The sequence below is a fragment of the Cladophialophora yegresii genome (genome assembly GCF_000585515.1).
Source record: "Cladophialophora yegresii CBS 114405 chromosome Unknown aczIN-supercont1.5, whole genome shotgun sequence".
Lineage (NCBI taxonomy): Eukaryota > Fungi > Ascomycota > Eurotiomycetes > Chaetothyriales > Herpotrichiellaceae > Cladophialophora > Cladophialophora yegresii.
In genome coordinates this window covers 477,226-498,676 of record NW_006913049.1, presented here as the reverse complement: position 1 = coordinate 498,676, position 21,451 = coordinate 477,226, and the positions used below count along the sequence as shown (strand labels likewise).

The 21,451-nt window shown below is 53.3% G+C and overlaps 8 protein-coding genes across 8 annotated transcripts; 4 read left to right on the top strand and 4 right to left on the bottom strand.

Moving 5' to 3' along the window:
• Window positions 1-1,815: 1,815 nt before the first annotated feature.
• Window positions 1,816-4,675, top strand: A1O7_06911 (NAD+ synthase (glutamine-hydrolyzing); the record flags this gene model as incomplete). Its single annotated transcript, XM_007760911.1, has 9 exons — window positions 1,816-1,947; window positions 2,062-2,098; window positions 2,164-2,270; window positions 2,320-2,552; window positions 2,630-2,657; window positions 2,802-2,857; window positions 2,960-3,069; window positions 3,130-4,025; window positions 4,127-4,675. 9 exons carry the CDS (start codon window positions 1,816-1,818, stop codon window positions 4,673-4,675), a joined length of 2,148 nt encoding a protein of 715 aa, XP_007759101.1.
• A 610-nt stretch (window positions 4,676-5,285) lies between these two features.
• A1O7_06910 (uncharacterized protein) lies at window positions 5,286-6,990 on the top strand (the record flags this gene model as incomplete). The annotated part of the gene is made up of 2 exons (XM_007760910.1): window positions 5,286-5,491; window positions 5,823-6,990. 2 exons carry the CDS (start codon window positions 5,286-5,288, stop codon window positions 6,988-6,990), a joined length of 1,374 nt encoding a protein of 457 aa, XP_007759100.1.
• Window positions 6,991-7,995: 1,005 nt separating this feature from the next.
• Window positions 7,996-9,408, top strand: A1O7_06909 (uncharacterized protein; the record flags this gene model as incomplete). Its single annotated transcript, XM_007760909.1, has 1 exon — window positions 7,996-9,408. The coding sequence occupies one exon, from the start codon at window positions 7,996-7,998 to the stop codon at window positions 9,406-9,408; it is 1,413 nt and encodes a 470-aa protein (XP_007759099.1).
• A 1,176-nt stretch (window positions 9,409-10,584) lies between these two features.
• Window positions 10,585-12,633, bottom strand: A1O7_06908 (uncharacterized protein; the record flags this gene model as incomplete). The annotated part of the gene is made up of 2 exons (XM_007760908.1): window positions 10,585-11,851; window positions 12,413-12,633. The coding sequence occupies 2 exons, from the start codon at window positions 12,631-12,633 to the stop codon at window positions 10,585-10,587; spliced, it is 1,488 nt and encodes a 495-aa protein (XP_007759098.1).
• Window positions 12,634-13,490: 857 nt separating this feature from the next.
• Window positions 13,491-13,841, bottom strand: A1O7_06907 (uncharacterized protein; the record flags this gene model as incomplete). Its single annotated transcript, XM_007760907.1, has 1 exon — window positions 13,491-13,841. The coding sequence occupies one exon, from the start codon at window positions 13,839-13,841 to the stop codon at window positions 13,491-13,493; it is 351 nt and encodes a 116-aa protein (XP_007759097.1).
• Window positions 13,842-14,961: 1,120 nt separating this feature from the next.
• Window positions 14,962-16,360, bottom strand: A1O7_06906 (uncharacterized protein; the record flags this gene model as incomplete). The annotated part of the gene is made up of 3 exons (XM_007760906.1): window positions 14,962-15,162; window positions 15,211-15,989; window positions 16,039-16,360. The coding sequence occupies 3 exons, from the start codon at window positions 16,358-16,360 to the stop codon at window positions 14,962-14,964; spliced, it is 1,302 nt and encodes a 433-aa protein (XP_007759096.1).
• Window positions 16,361-17,506: 1,146 nt separating this feature from the next.
• Window positions 17,507-18,355, bottom strand: A1O7_06905 (uncharacterized protein; the record flags this gene model as incomplete). Its single annotated transcript, XM_007760905.1, has 1 exon — window positions 17,507-18,355. One exon carries the CDS (start codon window positions 18,353-18,355, stop codon window positions 17,507-17,509), a length of 849 nt encoding a protein of 282 aa, XP_007759095.1.
• Window positions 18,356-19,198: 843 nt separating this feature from the next.
• A1O7_06904 (uncharacterized protein) lies at window positions 19,199-19,820 on the top strand (the record flags this gene model as incomplete). Its single annotated transcript, XM_007760904.1, has 3 exons — window positions 19,199-19,215; window positions 19,273-19,306; window positions 19,392-19,820. The coding sequence occupies 3 exons, from the start codon at window positions 19,199-19,201 to the stop codon at window positions 19,818-19,820; spliced, it is 480 nt and encodes a 159-aa protein (XP_007759094.1).
• Between the last annotated feature and the right edge of the window lie 1,631 nt (window positions 19,821-21,451).

Genomic DNA, 21,451 nt, shown 5'->3' with positions numbered 1-21,451 from the left:
GACGGCAGCCAACTTTACGGGCCGGCGGCTGCTGGGGTGGACGCTGGTGAAAGCGACGTGTTCGTGGGGAGTGCGGGACAGATCCCTTTAGGACTGAAACAGCACGGAACGAACGAGAGGAGGCGGAACCGGCTCCAAGATGATTATTCACAAATCCGGGGATTCTCTTCGTGGTTGCGTGCCTGGGTCCAATTCGAAACCGTATGCACAATATCGCAAAGATCAGCCTCTTTCGAGCAAATCTTCAAGCCTGCTGGCCCAAGAAGAGAGAGAGTTATTCAGGTAATACGAAGGTCGATGCAAGATGCTGCGACGTTGAAGCGGCGGCTGCACTATTCCACCTAGAGACAAGGCACGCAGGTGGCGGCTCTTCAAGTCGCCTGTGGTTGCGACGGAAGGAAGTAAGTGACCCAAGGTTTCTCAAAGAGAGGGGTGATAGTCGATTGGCGAGGATTGCGCTGGTTGTCAGAGGATGTGCCGGGAAGCGGTGTAGCGTCGCACAGCTAGGGAAACAGGGCACGGCGGAGGCGGGTTGCGCGAGGTGAATCTGATCGGACGCGCAAACTGTAGAAGATGAACATGTACTTCCGTGGATGACAGATATGCTGAGCTTAGAGGGCACCGACAAGGAACGAATATATGGCAGAGGACGGAGTAAGGGGCGATTCCCTGTCGCTGTGGGGTGAGCTGTGCAAGTCAGCACCATCAGAACAGTACCCAAGGTATGATGTCGTGCGCCGCCAAACAGATTCGTTGAGCATCTCTCAAATAATTGAGCACAGCCACAATCGTAGCTTTGCACGGCTCGCTACTCCGTAGTGATTCGCATAATCGGGGAGAAAGAGTAGCGAGGCAAGAACACGAACCGCCCGTGCCGAGTCAATAGAGAGCGGCGCTGACACGGCCAGAAGCTTCAGTGACTTCCCCCAAACATAGAAACTAATCGCACAACTGCGTGAACGTCAATAATTAGAGCCTGGAGAAACGATCAGACATCTGCAGCTTGCGATGAATGCGACTCAGAGCCTCCCTCGCCTACAACTGCGTCCGAAGTACCGCCAAACAGAGCCCGAATCGGCCTTGGGGCCTAAAACACTCGCCTAGCTCGCCTAGCGCAGCGATTACGCTCAGCATGATGCAACTTAGGGCTCTTCGCTGATGCTCCAAGTCCGTGCGGAACGCACGAGTACAATGCATATGTAAGTCGCAGCAGCCTCACCAGCCTGGACGTGAACGTTTTGCTTCCTAACCTGCAGTACCTGGCCTGAATTCCTGGCTGCGAGTCTTCTGGCGGCATCCGACCGACAGTCTGGTACGAGGTAGAAGTCTCGCAAGTGTCGGCGGGGTCGCTTCTCACGTGCCCCTCTCGTAACCTCTCTCGGCTAAGTTGCCGATCCGACGAAGTCTCAACGACAACTAAGATTCTGTCTTGGCATCCGAATCGGAATAGTTTCCAGCATCTGCACTGTCTTCTATCGGAGAGAGGCACGAGCCGCTGCTGTCCGTGGTCTCGAATATCAATCCTCTGGTCTTGCTGCCATTGTGACTCACCCGTGTTTCCCCATCAATCTAGGGCAAGGACCCCTCGGTGAAATTGTCGACTTACCTCGCAATCCTTCAGCGCAGCAACTACGGACTACACGTCATATCACTGGTTATCCCTCTACCTAGCTACCTGCTTTACTTCCAAGCTCTTTACAACAACGAATCCTCCAATCTCTACCGTGCTCGCTCCAGCATCCGCTCGGCTCGACCCCTATCCAGCAGAGTTTTCACATCTACAGCCGAGTGTCACACCTGATCATAGCGCGCAGCATGCCTTTCATTACGGTCGCGAGTGCCACCCTGCCCAGTGTGCCCCTAGACTTCCGAGGAAATCTCCAGAGAATTCTGGAAAGCATACGGGTAGCGAAATCCCAAGGAGCTAAACTGCGTACCGGGCCCGAGGTACGATCACCAGCTTGTCGTGAACTATGACATGTAACGGCACAACGCGGAAGCCCTGTGGTCCCCAACGAGCATCGATATAGCTCCTTGCTAACGCAAACTGACTTATAATAGCTGGAGATTCCTGGCTATGGATGTCTCGACCACCACCGTAAGTCGAGCGTGTGTCGATTACTCGTCAGCCATAATACACGATCAGCTGACCCCAACTTTCAGTTGAGTCTGACACTTTCTTTCACAGCTGGGAGGTAGTCGCAGAGATTCTGAACGACCCTATATGCAAGGACATGCTGGTAGACGTGGGCATGGGCGTGAGGCATAGGGTAGACAACCAGTTACGAATGCGCTGGTCCCTGCTGACACCCGCGCCAGAACGTACGATACAACTGTCGCATCCTGCTCACATACAAGAAAATCTTCCTCATCCGACCGAAAATGAGCCTTGCCAACGATGGCCTGTACCGTGAAGCTCGACACTTTACGGCCTGGGTCAAGGAGAGGACGACTGAGACGTATTACCTTGAAAAAGTCATCAAGGACATTACAGGGCAGGCGACGGTACCCATCGGAGATGCCGTGCTCTCCACATTGGATACGTCGGTCGGGTAAGTTGAAAAGTATTTCTGAGTAGCCTCGACTCCTAGATTTCCTGTTCTTCGAGTGCTTACACTCGGTATTCTAGGTGCGAAACGTGCGAGGAGCTCTTTACCGTAAGGACCCCTCGAAGCCTTAGATTACAATTCCGCACACACCCTCTCCGGCGTGCTTAAAGCCGATCAGCCCTCGGTCCTCATGCCAGGACGAGGTCGCTTCAGCTCGATAGAGACAGTAAGGAGCCGCTAACATCTGTGTAGCCATCGAATCCGTCCACAAACATGGGTCTCAATGGGGTCGAGGTCATTGTAAACTCGTATGTCCCTTGCAGGGTCGTATCCTGATGTCTGGTTTATTGATCTGGATTCTTCCTCTATTCTCAAGAGCACTGCTGATATGCCGTTTGGGAGTTCCACAGGAGCGCTTCGCATGCCGAATTGAGAAAACTCAACACCCGACTCAGTCTTATCCAGAACTGCACCCGTAAATTGGGAGGCATCTATGTCTACGCTAATGCCACTGGAGTTGGTAAGGGCTAATCTTGCATTCCAAATCCGCTGCAGTTGCGATGACTCTAACCAATAATAGATGGCGAGGCGCGGATGATGTTTGACGGCTCTTCCATGATTTTGTGCAATGGTCGTGTTCTACAACAATCTACGCAATTTTCTCTCAAGCCCGTCGAGGTCATCACCGCGACGATTGATCTCGAAGAGGTTCGCAGCTACAGGAGCAGCATTTCGCGAAATGTTCAAGCTGCCGCTCAACCGGAGTACCCACGTATCGAGTGTGACCTAAGTCTCTCACGTCCTGCCGACGAGATCTTCTTTTCCCAAACCTTGAAACTGTCACGGGGTGTTCCTCTTAAGATTCTCGGACCCATGGAAGAGATTTACATGGCCGAAGCCGTATTCTTGTGGCAGTACCTCACCCGGGCAAACGCTGGTGGCTACTTTCTTGCGCTTTCTGGAGGTCTCGATAGCGCTACCGTGGCTCTCTTTGTGTTTGCCATGGCTAATGTCGTATTGCAGTCTATCAACGCTGGAGAGGACAATACGCTAGCGGATCTCCGTCGGATAACAGGCGAGAAAGACCTTACAGTTAGCACACCGCAGGAGATTGTGCAGAGATTGCTTCATACATCCTTTATGGGAACCCAACATAGCGGGGACGAAACGAGGTCGCGCTCCAAGAGATTGGCCAGCAGCATAGGTGCATTTCATTCGGATATCAACATCGACGAGACCGTGACGGCGCACGAGAGCATCGTGCAGAAAGCCTTGGACTTCAAGCCGAGGTTCCAAGTTGAAGGAGGCACTGCTGCAGAAAATCTCGCAAAACAAAATATTCAGGCGCGGAACAGAATGGTGATCGCGTATGAGATGGCCCAATTGAGCACATTAGCTCGGAAGAGGCCAAGAGCTGGAGCAAGTCTGCTTGTCCTCTCAAGCGCCAATGTCGACGAAGCCCTCAGAGGCTACCTGGTAAGCGCTTTCCCGATTGGCACCTGAGATCTGTGACATGGGTCTCGGTTCCATTTTGTTTTCGAAGACCGCATTGCTGATACGACATGGGAGGACTGCAGACCAAGTACGACTGTTCGTCTGGTGATATCGCGCCGTTGGGAAGCATCTCAAAATCCGATGCGAGAGCATTTTTGGCATGGGCTCGTGAGAAGTGGAACATGCCACTTATCTCGGAATTCATTGACGCACGCCCCAGCGCCGAACTCACCCCTCTCTCGGCAGGAGTGCAAGACGACGAATCCGAAAACGAAATGGGCCTTACGTACAACGAACTGAGTACGTTCGGAGTACTGCGGAAGGTCGAAAAACTCGGCCCATGGTCCTGTTATTTGAGACTGCTGGTCGAATGGCAGGATCTCGGTTACGGACCCCTCCAGGTCGCCACGAAGGTGCAGCGATTCTTCAGGTTCTACGCCATGAATCGACACAAGAGCACGGTTCTGACACCCGCTGTGCACATGAGTGCCTACAACCCTGACGATAACCGCCATGATCTCAGACCGTTTCTCTATGTCATTGACTGGCCGTGGCAATTCAACAAGATCAGGGAGCACGCCAACGCCCTGGACAAGACGCTGGGAAACAAGTCAGGTGGTGGGAGCAAATGAATGACAGGCGGATATATCTCGCCACGCACTTCACCTTTGGACGTTCCTCGATTGGCACTCCCCTGTAGAACATCGTTTTGCTGCATATGGCCGACCCTGATGACGTCTACCCGGACGAAATACTGTTTCGGCGGCTCACAGGATTTCCCAGTCGTAGCGATTCTTGCAGGTGCTCCTTTGATAAACTCGAATTGCAGGGAGAAGCTCCCTTAGTCGACACAGCGAAGGTGTCAAATCAGCTCGGTCGCTTGCATGTCAAAATGAAAAAGTGGAGACGGCTGGTCAGTCGCGTCGGACCAAAAGTGACGCGCTCTTTTTGGTTCGTGCGAGATTTGAAATTGCGAACATTTACCCCTCCGGAGCACCGAGTCACCTTCCCATCCAGAGCTCCCGGACAATATGCGAAGTCGTTGCTACATCAACATGTCCCTCCGCAAACCGTGAGCAGGCGCTGTCAATCGCGTGACGCAAATCGCTCATCACCGGATGCAGCCAATTAAGCCTGCGTAGGGCAAGTCTTTGTATCGGCGGAGGCCACAGCCTTTGTGCCTTTCAGACGGAGCACATTGCCATACACCAAACATGAGCACGCCGAAAGCCTACCATTGCAATGGCGCCGGGCGAACACGAGCTCCTGGTCCATATCACGGCCTCGAGTACAGCACTCGATGACAAACGGTACGTCGCGATGGCGAGATCCGTGCTGGAGTTCCGACCAGCGATTATCACCCGAGTATCTGAATGCGAGCCTCTTCCTGCGCCTATTTTATATTCGCACGTGAATATCCAAGAGAGTGATGGGTCTGCAATGATCAGGTTGGTGCCCAGCCGGCTGTGAATTGTCGCATATTGATAGTTATATGTTACTTTTGCCTTTCGGGTAATGAATGATAGGAACATGCCTGCCACTATGCAAATGCCTGCGCTGATGACTCGAACAGAGTGACTGACTAAAGGACAGTGAGTCGCGGCCGGCTCGACCGAATCTGCCTCGCCCGCGAACTGCTCCAGAATTGAGCTCAACTGCCGATACCGTCAGCGCATCGACTGTTGGAAGAGTGCACGGACGTGCTCACTCGGAAACCATCTCCATACGCAACTCTTACCTGGCTCCTGACAAGACAAGCGTTGAAGGAAATTCGTGTAGGGATTCATCCCCTCTCGCCGCGACCTTCCGACCCGATCCAGGTCGAAGTGGGAGAGCTGTATCTCCCGCCATCTTCGGCAGGAAAAGGAAGCAGTTACCGACGAAGGGGACTGACAGCGAGTGTATGGATCGCGTAGTTTCGGGCAACCAGAAGCAGCACAACCGAGATGCATCCTGCTCCTCAAAGCATCATGAGGTTGCTCGGTCTGGTTGGGTGGTTTCTGCCACAGGCGATGCCGAGTCCACTCAATCGGTATCGCCATCGCATAAGCCGAGCCAGGGAGGCCCGCGAAAACAAGGAGACGAGCCTCATAAGTCACCGGATCCATCTGTCGTGGATTTGACCACCCCAGAACGGCGGGCGTCCTGTTCTCATCCCACGCCAACTTCCAGCCCAGTACAGGAAGATCCTTTCCAGTCACCCCCTACACCCGTGACCACGAGCACGGAAATCCCGACGGCATGTTACTCGAGGGCGACCGAGGTGGAAGACCCCACGCACCATCCACTTGTGTCGACAATAACGCCGATACCACCGTTTGGAAATCGCGTTAGGCAACGGCCTGACGAAGTTCGTCCTCTACCAGAGTTCTTGCCGCAGCGCAGCAAGTCGAGCTTCACGACACATATCACGGACGATCTGGACAAGTTTACACCTCAAATGCACCATTTCCGGCCGGCATGTGTTGCGCGAGACGTCAAGGTGCTGGAGCGAGGATACTGGCAATTTTGGGTCAGGCTAGTGGAGAAACTTCCAAAGCCTACACTGAAACTGCTGGGATCCACAGCGCGCCGGAAACATAACGTGGCAGACAACAAACCGCCAAAGCACGCACTTTGGACGACTGATGAGTTCGTCAAAGCATGGGAAAACGTTGCGAGAACGATCGAGCTAGGTAAAGTCGGCTGGGGTACGTGGATTGCGAAAGACTCTGCAGATGACAGTCTCTGGAGAATCAGGGTGTTCACATGGGGTGAGACTCTTGCGCATATCTGGTTCATGCTGTTTTGGCAATCGAATAAGCTTACAGGGATGGTGACGATGCATTGGATAGCAACCGACGGCCAGGCCGTCGTGCAAATGACTCCGGGGACGAACCTGAGGGGATGTTGGGAGAGGAAGGGCGCCGATGGAGCACACGGAGTATGGGGTTTCACACGAAGCTGACGTGACGCTTGTCTGTTTATTCGTGCTTTGGGAATATATTGGCCTGGGTTTGGCATTGCGATGGGAGTTTTTGATAGCTGGTGCAGATGTGTCTTGGTCTCGCTCGGGGCAGGACGCTTAGAGGGTCCACGGTGGGGGAACGGAACGGGGACGCGCGGTCACGTGGACGTCCCGCGTTGAGTGGGCAGGACAAGCCACGCCTCGGTAGGACATGATTGGCTGGACAGGGCTCATGCAGGATGGTGAGCATTGTTGCGGCTTTTCACCTGCACCTGAATCTGATCTGAACGGGCCCTCAAGCTCGAAAATCGCATGTGAAGATTCCAATGCTTTGCTTCCTCACCTCGACCTGAACTTCGCATTACCCTCGTATCGTTGCTGGCCACGAGCAGCACATATCTTTCGACTCACCCGTGGCTCTCTGCACCACCCTCGCTGTCTCCTCGCCCCTTTGCCCTCTTCCAACAGCTCCTCGGCCCGTTCCTCTTCTTGTCAACGCTTCCCAACAGAACCTGGGTCCTGAACCTGCACCACCACTGACACCCGGCTTCACCTTCGCTCGAGTCCTTTGCATCAACTCAATGCTCCCAATCGTCTGACGCTCGCTTTGCCTTCCTTCGTCACCTATCTTGCGTCCCTCGGTCTACTCTGCGCAGGTCATTTCGCCTCGGCCTCGACTCTTCTTCACCCCGCCTATCGACCGAACGAGGCGGCAATATTTACTCACCATCACATTGTACTTCGTGTTCTGACAACTGGTCGCACTCTAGAAGTCTAGGCTGCCCTGGCGCAGCCTGGTAGAAGAGGTGGAGGAGGGACTCGATTAATGTTGGCGACCCAAAGGATGTCGTCCCACGGCGGACAACACAACTTCCCTTTCGGCTGTATGTCCTCCGCCTCTATTACATTCCTCTATTGTCCCTTCGCCCTGTGTGATGATGCATTTGCTTACGCCTCCATGTAGATCAACCTGAAAACCTCCATGGCATTGGGCTACCCGAGTTCATGACGCCGGGCCCTCCTCCAGGACAACCTCTCCTCAATGCTCACGAGAACCAGGACCTTGACAACTTTCTTCAAGGCTTCGACCAGACTGCCGTCGCCAATAAATCTCTCGGCCATCCTCATTTCAACCTACCAGCCGAGCATGATCAGTTCTTCGATATGCCGCCCATGTTTGTGGGTTCAGACACAGCGCTGGGCCAAGGCGCCCGCTTAGATCCCCATCACTTGACCGGGGGTGATTTTCCATACGGTCATACCATGCTGGGACAGGGTATGAACACTATCACGCATCCGAACGTCCTCGGTGGCATGCATGGCGCTGCATACACCGATCCCTCATTCCAAAACCCACTCATCGCCCAACTTCAATCTGCGGCTTCAATACAACCAGCATTCACTCAAGGATGGCAGCAAACTTTTCACACACAGAACATGATGAATGTCCCAAATCAGGCTCGCCTCGGAATGGGCTTTGGCACCGATACGCGCTTTCAATCGAGTGGATATGCTGCTCCCCATAACCCGATGGACCCGGATCTGCCTCAGGGCTTACAAATGAACAACCCCCTTGGAGACTGGCTCGAACCAACCAGTGCGAGCACAACCCAACCCAATACCCAGCCAAACACTCAACCGTCTAGTCCTATCTGGTCCAAGAAGAGAAATTTCGATGACTTTACCCGAGATCAGCAGCCTCGTAATGGGTTTGTCGTACCTGCACAACATGCTGGGTCAACCCAACCTTCCCCACCTCATTCGAATCCTCGTAGGAAACGTTCCGTCGTTAAGCCCGAGACAAAGGCTCCGCTCTCACAACCACCGACCCCACTTTCCAACAGCAAACCACAAACACCGCACGGAACTGGAACGCCTGATATTCAAGGCACCCCGGAACAAGACGAAGATGCCGAAGCTGAAGAAGAAGATGAAGACACTATGGAACAAACAAGATCACCTTCTCCAGCGCCGTGGCCAAGCTCGAAACCACGCCCACCCCGAAACACGAAGGCGCCCGCTCCAAAGCCACCTCGGAAGAAGAGCGCCGGATCGACACCGAAGCCCCGGAAATCCAGTGCCAGCCAGAAAAGTACGTCTACTAGAGTTCCACTCAGCCTGGAACAGAAAAAAGCAAACCATACGAACTCTGAGCAGAGGCGTCGAGACGCCACAGCTCGCTCGTATGCTGAACTCTACGACCTTGTCCCCGAACTCGAAGATTTGGGCAAGCAGAGTACTATGAAAAAGCTTGAGGTTGTTGTGGCCAAGGTCCGGCGTACGAAAGAAAGAGTCGAGGAGCTACGAACGAAGCTCGGAATGGATCCCATAACTGGAAACCCGCTTGGCGGCGGCGGCGCGGGTGGTGCAGGAGCAGGCTTGCGCTTGTACCCTGATGCACCAGGGTGGCGCCAGTGACAAGTGGACCAGATCAATTCACCGTTACCTTTACCAGCGGGTCGTGGACAACAGTACGATTAAACCTTTCAGCATGTGAGATCTTACCATCGGATCAAGTCCGCCCACAACGATCATCCACCAGACCGGAGATCCTCCCAAGCTTAACGACTTTTGCTCAATTGTACAAGTACATACAGCAACATACGACATATTATTATTCGTTCATGGCATTTTTCTTTCAGAGATACCCACTCCATACTCTTGGAGAGTTTCATGATGGTGGCGATACAACAAGTCGGCTTGGTTAGCCGCGAGTTCAGAGGCGGGCAGAATCCTGGATAGTATTTGCCCCTGGCAAGGAAGAGAAACGACGGCGCTTGACAAACACCAGTACAGCAGAGCGGCGGCAACTTGCGTCACTAGTTGCAGGGACTTATCGAGAGGGAGAACCATTTTTTTCCCCAGACGACGATATCACAGGTCCGCGATCTAGCTCGATATGATGGTCGTGAGCAGATTGGGAGTTGAGATGTCTCAAGCTCGACGGATGCATTCGGCAAGCTTTCGGCAGAGGCTACACAGAGTCCGAGGCTGCAAAGCCACACCTGCCACGCATACTTCTTGCACCACTGGATCGCCTACAGGACGGAGTCGGGAGATATTCAGTCGGCTAATGCCCAGCTGTACATACACATACGGTCCCCCGTACTCCGATGCACCCAGGTTGGAATAATTACGTACATACCTAGGTAGATAGTACAATCCAACTTTGGAGACCTAACGACAGGCATGCATGCCCTGAGCTCGAGCTCGGCATTTGTTTGTGCTGCCAAAAACGTCGAAAGAACGAACTCGTTCCTACTTTGACAAGTCAATAATGGAGACTACAGTACTGTTCCCTCACATCTGTCCCATGGTCGACGATGAGACTGGAAAGGCATGCAGCGGTAGTAACAAGACGGCACGGGCAGAGAGCATGGTAGTAGATACGTAGACTACTTGTAGCTACATGCGGGGGTCACTGTCGGCGTCACAGTCTCGGGCGGTACGCCCCCTTCCTCCATTTGCCCATGTCTATCGTGCAACCTTGATGGAGTACTCGCAGTCGATCTTCTGTTCTCTCCGGACCACTAGTGGTCATTTTCTCGTGTCGGAGCAAACCATATACATACTTCAATTCATAGATAGGGCCGATCAAACGTCCCACTTCAACCTCTGACATCTCTCCCTCAAGGTCCTCGCGAGCAGGTTCACTCCTTCGCCCCTACCCCTAGCTATGGCAGACGCCGAGCCTTCCAGATTTTGACTCGGATTCTGCTTCAGGCCGAGCATATCCGCGAACTCGACCGCCCTCTTGGCCCACGTCTCCGGGCGTATGACGCTGTCGGTTTCTGGCCCTTTGCTCTCCGCCGTCTCTTGTCCCATGAAATTGTCGCCCTCTGTCCCTTTGTCCTCTCCTGTCTCTGACTTCGACGTGCCATATGGGATTTTTGGAGCGGAAGCGGAGGTAGAAGTAGAAGGGGAGGGAGAAGAAGAGGTCACATAAATGTCGATGGCAAGGTTAAACAACGTCGTGGCAAGCCATTGCAGTTCCTCGGCTGGGTACGTCTCATTTGAGCGCGCGAAAATCAGTGCATGATCCATGAGCTTGGCTAGAGTGCTCAGGTTCTTCATGCATTGAGTTCGAGTATCGGCTGTGGCCGGGAGATCTTCTGAATCGGAAGCCGGGTTCTTCCTCTCTTGGGGGACCGCTCTTATTTCCAGCTGGTCCAGAACCACTTGTATCATACACCTTATCCATTTAGCAGCTTGGGCGGCGTCGTAATTTGGACTGCTCCGTAGTCCGGTGATCAGCCTTGCGAGGAGATTGACAGTGGTGGAGGCGGACAGCGGAGCAGATCCAGACATGCCTGGATCCGAGTTACTGTGCTTCCCGGTGCCGGCGGAGAGGATCATGTCGGCGAAGATTGAAAAGGTCTTCTGCGTTGGATTGAGGGCCATGGTTTGATCCAGTATCTGCTTGAGTGATGTTTCGTCGACCATGCTCGGACCTTGTTCGGGCCCGTCTGTTATGCTTGAGCACTGCATGAAAAACAGGGCTTCGAAGGCCAGAGGAGCAAGGACTAGTTGCTTTTGCGCCATACCCTCAACAACTTCCGTGGTTGCGTGGCTAAAATCGCTGGAGTCATGCAATGTGCTGACAAGGCTGTGAACTTGCGTATAGATGTCAAATACATTCCGATAGAGCGTGAGCCTGATCTCCGCGAGCGAACTTGGTGGTGGCCTGCCGGAGTACGACGTTTTCGGCAGGTCCTCTGCCGTGCTTGACGGTGATGCAGACCTTACCTGGACAGTGTATAGGATGGCCTGGCAATATTTTGAGTTGATCTCGTGGATTACTTTTCCACGGTGTGCTTCTTGGGGCGCGTTTGCTGGGTACTGGATCTTCCGAATGGTCAGTCTGGATGTGGGTAAAAGCGATATTAGAACGCACCTTGCATGAGTAGTGCAACGAGTCGATCAGATACCTCGCCGGCCAGCTTTTTAGATATTGCACGGCTGTGTTGTAACCTGTCTTCTCAAACCACTTACACTCCTGAAGCAGGCATTGCGAACCTTGTCCTTGATTGTTGTGGTACTTTTGTGTCGACAATGCAGCTGGGTGAAGATCAGCGGATGGTTCCAGAAGCGGTTTCGAACATTACCGGACTTGAAGATGCCGCATAGACGGGACAGGAGCTCCTCATCGACGGTGCTCAGTTCCGAGGCTGCCGAGATAAGGAGCCGTGCCGTACACCTGCGCAGTCAGACAAGCTGAGAGGAACACCGACTAGGCTTACCTAAGAAGTGCGAATGTATCGATCTCGGGCGGTAGATTGTCGTTGTATTTGTCCAGAATTCGCTGCAGTAACTGGGCACCCTGGATCTTGCCGCCGTACTTCAAGGCTTCGGAGGCGGCAGCGAACAGCAACCGATTCCAGCCGTCATGCAGTGTAGCTAAAGAGGCCAGGGCTGACCGTACTGGTATGTGTTAACCAGATGGTGGATGCCAATGTGGATCGAAGCTGTACCTTCGTCTTCATTTCCCTGGCGAAGAGCTAGAGTGTATCGCAGATAACGGGACAGAGCATGCTGTTTCCGAGCCGGAGACGTCGCCTCCAATGCTTCTTGGGCGGCATCGAGGTTGCCAAGGTCGATGTAGCACTTGACTATCTTCCTGACCCTGATGAGCTGGCGTTCCATCGATTCGGGGGTGCAAGACTGCTACCTTTCGAGTTTGGCGATATTGTGGTCTCCCGCATTGCTGAAGAGCTGATGCAGTGCGAGCCGACACCATTGAATCGTACGCTCTCTCTGGTCGTGGTGAAAAGTATGCTCAATCTGCTTCCAAAACAGCTGGGAAGCGATAAGCAACTCTCCGTTGCAAGCGGCTAGTACCTACCACTAGTACACCACGTGTAGCTTCTGCACTCAGCACGGTCCCCCAGGCTTGGAGTATCATATCAAACGATTCTTCGAAATCAGACAGCTTCGGCTGAATGTCATCTGTCCCATCAGAAGTCATGAGCCAAACCAACGTAATAATGGTGCCCTCTGTCCATTCATTTTCACAATCTGGTGCCAGCCTTGTCACGATGTAGACGTCCAAAACGCTGACGGCACTGACCACACTAACTATTGTCAGTAGAAGCGTCAAAGGCAAACCTGTTCTGGACAGCCATACCTCAGTCTCTTCAACTGGTGTACGTAATGTAAGATCCTGCTACATCAGGGCATGATCTTTTCCCTCGAAGAATATGGCACTCACAGCTTGTGATTGGAGGGCACCAAATGAACCGACCGGACGACCTTCATTAGCTCTTTGCTAGTTAGGAGTAATCCGCAGGCGTGGCACCCGAAAAGATCGTGCGTACCGGACTGGAATCCGACTGTGTTTGCAGCTGGCTCCTTTGCGTATTCCTCCAATTGAAGCAGGATTACGGCAAGTTTGTGGGGAAACTCCTGGGACAATCAGCTCTAGCCGCTCAATCGGCATGCAAGAAGAGTGGCCCACTCGACAGAGTGCTTTGAGAGCCTCCACCGCTTCATTTCGATCTTTATCATCGCCACTTGCTAGCAGTGCTCTGACTGCGGACGGCATGAGTATCAACTTTGTACGTGCCGACGATGTATTCCTTACCATAAGAGTGCATAAGAGAGAGCCTGAGCTCAGCAATGTCCACTTGGTCCATCTGGTTTGCATGTTCTGTTAGCACCTTACAGCCTCTTCCGAGCCACTTCGTCGCTAAGCCGGCTTGTTTCTGGTTGAGTTGCTCGAGGCCAATCTCGTAGCATAAGTCGGCGAGTTCTTCAATTCGGTCAGATGACAGATTAGGCTGAAGGGCTTCCAGCTGATTGATATAGAAGTGCTCTCCTAGGTCAAGGCGGTTCTGCCTCCACACCTGTTGCATGTTAGTATAGATTGTGGAACAGATCAGGGCTCTCACTAATGTGATCCGCAACAGGAGGTACTGTGCTTGAAGGCTCTCGAAGAAACTGCCAACGCTGGCCTCATCATTGGCGACACTCTTTGCAAGCTGGTCTTCCTTTGAGGCCAGCTGTGCGATAATTGCCGAGGCGATATCCAGAAGCCCGGCATCTCAAGCGCAAAGGTCAGTCGAGAACAATCCGGAAGACGCAGGTCGTACCAAGACAACTTTTACTGGCCTTGATAGCGATCTTGAACAGTCGAAGATGGTCTATGAGGTATAAGTGAGGACGGTTCCCGGATCACGGAAGGCGCACTGTACTCTTTCGCTTGATGCTTCCTGCACTTTCCAGCAAGAAATAGGAAAACGCTCTCACTGCAGCAAGAGTCAGAAGCATGCTGAGTTGCTGAATCACAACCGCCACCTTTCGCGAGACCGTCGCGCGTCCACTGACTCTTGTCGCTGCTGTTCAAACTGCAACATTTGTTCCAGAGCGCAACACCCCCGCGGTCAAACTCGATGCGGTGGTCGGGAGACAGGTCTTTACGCCGTAAAGGGAGGGCGGTCAAGTAGAAAGAGAAATCACGAAGATGTTGGGCGTCAGTATCTGCTTCGTCGAGGAGGTGCTTCAGGTGAATTGCAAATTCTGCTTACATGTCAGTGGTCTCAGGTGAGGGTGAGGCTTATGGTGCGCGTAAGTGAGTTCAGATTGAACCTACCGAGAATGGACTGCGCCCGCTCTGCCAGTTCTTTTGGCAACATTGATTTGTCAGGTAATATGTTGACCAAAGTGAGGATGAATGACCAAAGGAACACCAAGTCGGTACTGTGCTGAACTGAAGACCATATGCGCGGGGCTGAGCAAGCAACATGCCAGTGAACGGTGTCAGACGCGATCACGAACGAGAACCATAGATTGGGGTTCAACGGTGCTAGCTTCAAAGTTGAATGACTTTCATATTTTCATCGTCTTGTTTGAGTGTACACTACACAAGGCTGCCCCGCGGCTTAGCGCCGAGCAGGGTTCATAGGCAGAAAGTTACCGACGATCAACGAGGGTCTGAAGCGGGCGTCAGCAACAATGACTATCGGATAGGAACACTTACATGTTGTGGTTATCTCGCCGGATAGTGAAAGAGAAGCAGCAATGAATGGGTTCGGCATCGGCGCCCGCTGTGGGGCTTCGCAACGTACAGCTCGTGAGCATGGCTTTCTGCTGCTGATCGAAGCAGATAGCACAGAACTTCTCCCAGTAACTGACGAGCTGATCCTCGACGATGATCTCGTGAATAGCAAGCTTGCCCTGCTGTTGTTAACGCAAAGCCGGAGCCTCATGAGACTTGTCACTCACATCGCGCAGGGATTCGATAGGTACTTGAATCAACTCTGCCATCTCCTTGTTGCCTCTAAAGATCTCCCCCGTTCTCCTCCAGCAACAGGCAGGTATTGCCATACTGGCGAATATTCGGTCGTATTCCATCAAGCTCCTTTCGAACCACATCTCCACCAGCACCAGCTCGATATCGGTCAGGCTCTGCATTCGTTCTCGAAACTTGGGGCGAAATTGGTCAAGCTGCATCAGGATCTTGTGACGAGAATGCGGTTTCATATGCTTCTCCATGTACTTATTGAGTCGAGCATAGCCGTTCACGTAATTGAAAGGTCGCAGCATTCCTGCGTCGTACTTCGCCTTCAGTAGCTTCTGCATGCGCTCTTCTGGTGGTTCTTGCCCAGTCGGATCTGCTGCCATCATGTAGTATTTCTCGCGCGCTTTGTCAGATACCGGCTTTGCACTCGGTGGCCTCGATATCATCGCTGCGTGGGCTGCATTGCTCTGGTGTGTGGACAGATTGTGGTTGACCTGGTCCGGGGGTAGCAAAGTATCGACGCCGGCGTGTGGGAAGGAAGATGCGGCCATGGAATTCATGAAGGAGGGGTCATTAAAGGGGCCTTGGAACTCTTCCGTCGAATACATCCCTGTCTCTTCGAACAGACTGTTGCTGAGGAAATCATTCAGCAGGTTGAACTCGTCGGTCACCTCATTGGCATTGAACATAAAGTTTGGATGGAACGCCTGCATGTCATGAAACCTATGTTGGGTACCGGGCCACTGCTCATTATAACCGAATTCTGTGCATCGTCAGGGACCGGAGCTCTCCAGCATTGGGGAGCGACTTACGAGCCTGAGTATTTCCATTGTTAGCAGCACTTGGAGCGGATGTACTCGAATTGGAGACTGCCATCGTGTCATTGGCGGGCGGTCTCAGTGCAATATGGTCATCTTGCAGCAGGTTGGGAGCAGAGTCGTCTGTCAAGGCGGGGCCAGGCAGGTTTGGAGCCGACGCGAAGTCATCCGTTGGCGAAGATTGCTCGTCGAGCCCAGCCGTGTCTGATTCGGTTCTGGACTTCTTGTGATAGCCATGTCCCTCTCTTGGTTCATCATGGCACAAATGCCCAATGTTTCTCTTGATACAGCGTTTACAAGGTCGGTCCTGAGACATTGTCCCTCCGTAGAGGGTTGCGTTAGCCAAACATCAGGGCAAGATGAGGCGGTGCGCTCAGCATCGAGGAGCAGGGAGTCGTACAGAATCGCAAGTCATATGCTGTGTATCCCACCGAAGCAGCAGTCAGCCCATCATCTTTCTTGACAAACCCTCGTTTTTCGGTACTCCGGGGTCACAAAGGTCACACTGGCTTACCGAACGTCGGCAATAGACGCATGCTGGGAGTTGTCAGTTCCTGAGTAGACAGAGCGCTTTCGGTGCGGATACTGACCATGATTCACCTTGCGCTTCTTCTTTGGCTGGTCTGTAGGCGGGGAAGCCTGGCTGGACTGTCGGGGCAGGATAGGGGACGTGGTGCCGTTTGAATCTCTCGACAGAGTACTCCGGCTCTCCAAAGACTTGATCATGCCATCGCCGGCACTACCAGACGCATCTGCGAGATCTGACATTGATGGGCAAGTTGTGAATCGAACGAACTCCTGGAGGATCAGGTCAGGGAACCAGGGGCAGTGCTACATGCAACCCGAATCGCCTGTGTTCATCGCGTGCCCTAAGACTACTATACACCGATCGCAGCAGACACATCAATTGTAGAGCTCACTCGCGCAACCCGGATGGTGTAGGTTTTTTGGAGTCAGAAGCAAGCAGAGAGCACAGCCTCGGAAGCCTCACTCGCGCCCACCTGCCCGGACCCGAAAGGCTGGAAAGTCGATCAGTTGAACCCCGCAATTTTCGGCGATGCAGTAGTGAAGGCGTAGGGGTGGGGTCTGCCCCTGGAGCTCGGCTCCTTGCATCATGACCTTCTGGAGGAGCAGAGCCCCAGAAGTGGCGGGCGAGGCACAATCAAATAACGTCGTCGACCGCTCTTCGGCGAGCCTTCACATTTCTTCAGAATTGCGCTGTTGCTACAAAGTTACTTACGATAAGGAGGTGTGCTGCGAGACTGAAGACTACTTTTACAGCCATTTTTTGTCTCCCTTGCGACTGGGTAACCTGCTCCATGGCCCTAAGCTTGCAGCTGAACTTGGAACAAAATGATGCGGCCGGCCGCCGCCGACGACCACTATCTAAACCCGAAATAGAAATCCCAGGAACCGTGTGGTGGAGTGGTACAATAGCGTGTAAGCTGTGGCAGTGAGGCGGCTAAATGTTGATGCTTGGGCGCATTCTTTTCCTCCCCTTCCCACCGCCTGGGGTGCTTTCCTCCTCTCGCTCCCTGGCTCGCTTCTCCCGCTGATCCAGCACCAGGCTCAGAACGTCGAAACCGAACTGCGGGTACTCCAGACACATGGCCTGGAACTCGTCTTCGGCCTCATGACGCAGGACGTGTGACCGAGTGGCCCAGAATGCAGCAACAGGTTTGCGGATTGTAACATCCTCGGCAGGGGTGTTGCCGTAGACGAATCTGGCGTACGCGATCTCTCCAACAGCTGTTGAGTTGATGCGGTGGATCTTGGAGTGCGCAAGCGTCTTGAGTTCGGGCAGTCCGAGTTTCTGTGCAAGGGTGTACACCTGCGCATGCTTGAGAAGCTGCGCGCCAGTGTTGTCAATAGCGGGTACTGATGGATCGGGCTCCAGTCCGTCTGGTACATTCGGTAGACGGCGTGGGAAGTATTCCCCAGTGTACTGATACTGTAGGAAGCATCCTACGGCTTCCAATGTCTCGTCACGCATCTCAATCCTGAGATCGTCGTCAGGCAGTTCAGACAGTCTTTCGTCGAACCAAGGCGACTGCTGGAGGATGGCTTTGTGCGCGGTCAAGGCCGTCGCATCGTCATCGGAGCCAACAATTATCTGGACAATTGGCGACTTGAGGTACTCGAGGAAAATGGTTTGAGGGTTTGGAGCAGTGTCCCGGTTCGCAGTGATGTCGCCGCCGCCTTCGCCTTCCGGGTTGTCATCGTCCGCCTCTTGCACATCCTCGGCGGTGCCCATGTCAACATCAGCTTCCGCCGAGTCTCCAATCTGCACGTTCTCCTCCGTGTCCACCATGGTTGCTTTCAATCAGGCGCAGCTAGCTCTCGTATAGCGAAGTAGTCGCCATCAATGGCGATTCAGAGAGATTTTCGTGCTGAGCAAGCAGCCCCATAAATGCGCAGATATAACAGATAGAAAACGAACGTGTGCGCAAAGACTAAGAGAAGAACGAGAGTGACTTGAAGATGGGCGCAAAATAATTCAGAAGGCTCACGCTGCGTAGGCTGCGTAGGAGGCACTGCGGAGAGCAGCTCGGTACCTTAGTACGACCCCATCACGTGTCACTGCAGTAACCAACGAGGCGCGCCTCGCTTGTTCTCCTACCACGCCTCGCTGTCGTCCGTCGCTTACATGTCTCTCATAACGCTAACTACCTACTTACCCTCCCGACAGGAGCACTTGACGCTTTTAAAGGGGACTGAAGTCATGACTGATGGTCCGTCGTGCTAATACCACTTAGTGGAAGAGGGTTTTATTTGTGTTTGGTTGTTACGGGTGAACCAACTGCTTTCGCTTGGTAAACAACGACGTACGCGCGAGATGGAGAAGTTGGACTTCCCTACCATGTTGATTCACTGGTCGATCTTTGCGTCGAGAGGCCCAGCGCTGGCGGCGTGCAGGAAGTTACATGAGCGAGCACGACTCTTCCTCCAAAATCTTGATAGGTAAGATCGCAAACAGTAGAGTGGTATTCACCTCTTCGCACCTGTTGCGAAGCTGCTCACTGCCTCAGTTGCCATCATCTGCTGGTCACGGCGACCAACTTTTGGCTTCTTTCTCTTCCAACCATTCCCCCCAGCTGCTACTACTTCTGTCATCTGCAAAGTCTCAAACTGCAAGTGTGAACTTCCGATCAACATGGCGACCCTTTCCAGGTAACTTTCTTAGCTGATTGTCATGAGACACCAACAAGATGGCTAATCCCGTCTCAGCCACGAGACAATGTGCTGGAATCTCTTCAACCAGGTCAGCAACACCGTCTGTCTCGCGCTTGCGGGCGCTTCGATCCATTGGTTCAACAGTAGCTCAACGCTGACATGGACGTTTTCAGGTCAACAAGAGTCTCCAAACTGGAGCTGAACATGACGCGTTGGACATCCTCGTGAGTGAGGACTCCTTGACCCTCTGTGAACGTCCTGACATTGGACAGTACCACCTGGAGATCCAGGAGCTGACCCCCACCCTGCGCATCCTTGTCAACACGACCCTCGCGATAGTAGATCCCGCACCCGATTGTTGGCAGAAGATGGAGTGGATTGGCGAAGCCAAAATCGTCCTGAGAAACTGTAGAAATCTCCCAGATGCCGATAGCGATGACCACCCCCTCAGGTCCTCGCTCGAAGCGAAGATCAGGACCGCCGAAATAGTCCTGAGAAAACAACTCGGTGACAGCGATGAGCTCGAGCACGATGAGAGCGAAAGCTGTGACGAAGGCGACGACGAAGAGGAAGAAGAAGAGGATGCGGCGGACGAGGAGTAAGAGGACAAGAGTCACTGTGGATTGGAGATGGATCAGACTTCTTTGCCCCAACGCTTCAGCTGCCTGAACGTTCCTGAGGATCCAGCAACGTGTTAAGTCATCAGGTGTGTCAAGAGTGGCGTTGACGTGCCATGACAAGCATGCTCATAGGGCTGGCAACGTTCCGGTTTAAGAGAGGACCATCGAGTCCCGTCGCACAGGTCACATTTCGAGGTCAGAAGAGCAAGCTCCCATGCAATACCGTACCCATCGACGACTCCCACATTTCTCTGCTTAATCGCTCATTTTGTTTTCGCGCAAGCTAGTTTCATAGGAAGTCACCATCAGAAATTGTACCGAGCGTTGTCGCACCCAAAGAAAGAAATTCTTCCGTGGAAGGGGTGCGAAATGAGCATCGAAGGCAGCGCCCCGGACAGCCGCCAGGCTGAGCTGAGCTCTACGCACACATCCATTCTGGTCAAGGCTTGCGGGGCGGAAGAGAAGGAATACTGTACCTCTCTACTCCGTACACTTCCTCTGAAGGGAATAGGGAGAAAATTACGGGGGCAAAGGGCCCGAAGGGTGGCTAATAATACATCAGTCTGAGCAAGGCCGACTTATCAACAAGGGCTGCTTCGAACAGTGAAATCTGGGTGGTGATAAGCCAGCACCAAGCATCAGCACTGGCACGGGACAAGACAGGGGATTTATAAGTCACGCCGCAGCTCAACTCGTATTTCTGAGATGGAAAGGCCTCAGTTTCGGAATTGCGGACTCCTGTGCTCCGTCCGCCGCTCCAGCTGGAAGTGGTTGCGATTGCAACGACACCCAAATGGGCGAGACCAATCTCCGGTACCCCGTGTTTTCAGATTCCCATGCGCCCACAGACACGGCGAGGTTCAACCAGTCCGGGGTATGCGACCACCGCGACCAATGGCGGATCTCAACGCACGAGTTCAATAGAAGCCAAGGATCGGCAGAACAAGCGAGGATAGACTCGCAACAAAAGTCGGCGGTGTCTCTGATTCATGTGCTGATTGGGGGCCCTGGTCAGCCGCGCATATCAGGCAGGGATCAGGCCCGAATCAAGGCTGCAGGAACCGACGGACGGAGAATCGTGGAAGATTCACTCCGGGCTCACTTGGTCGTTTCACCCACCTCTCACGCGTCTGCGTGCTCTGTCACCGCCTACACTAGCCTGGTTGTGGCAATGAATGGCGTGATCATACACGAAAATGTTGCCATTTCCCTACCCACGATAATATGCTTTGTGTAGACGTCGCATCCTCATTTTCTCCGCTCTTGCGTGCTCAGCGATTACTCTGACATATTGCTAATCTGCCTGCGAAAGGTCATCGACCTCCTTGGCTGCGCCAGGAAAAGGAGAGAGATTCAGCTGCATCAAATTAGGCGCAGGATCAGGCTGACCGCCTTGCCCACCGCCTTGGCTAATCTGGCGCCTGATACGACAGGAATTGCGAACCTGGTATATTGTGATGAACATCGTCGTCCCCACATACGCTACTGTATCGCCCGCCCAGCATCCATGACATGAGTAACTTTACGGTCTGCAGCACCGAAAGCGGTGCGAACCCAGTCGCTCGTAACTAGAAGCAGCGTCGGCAACGTTCGCCTCCAGCCCGGGTCTGTCT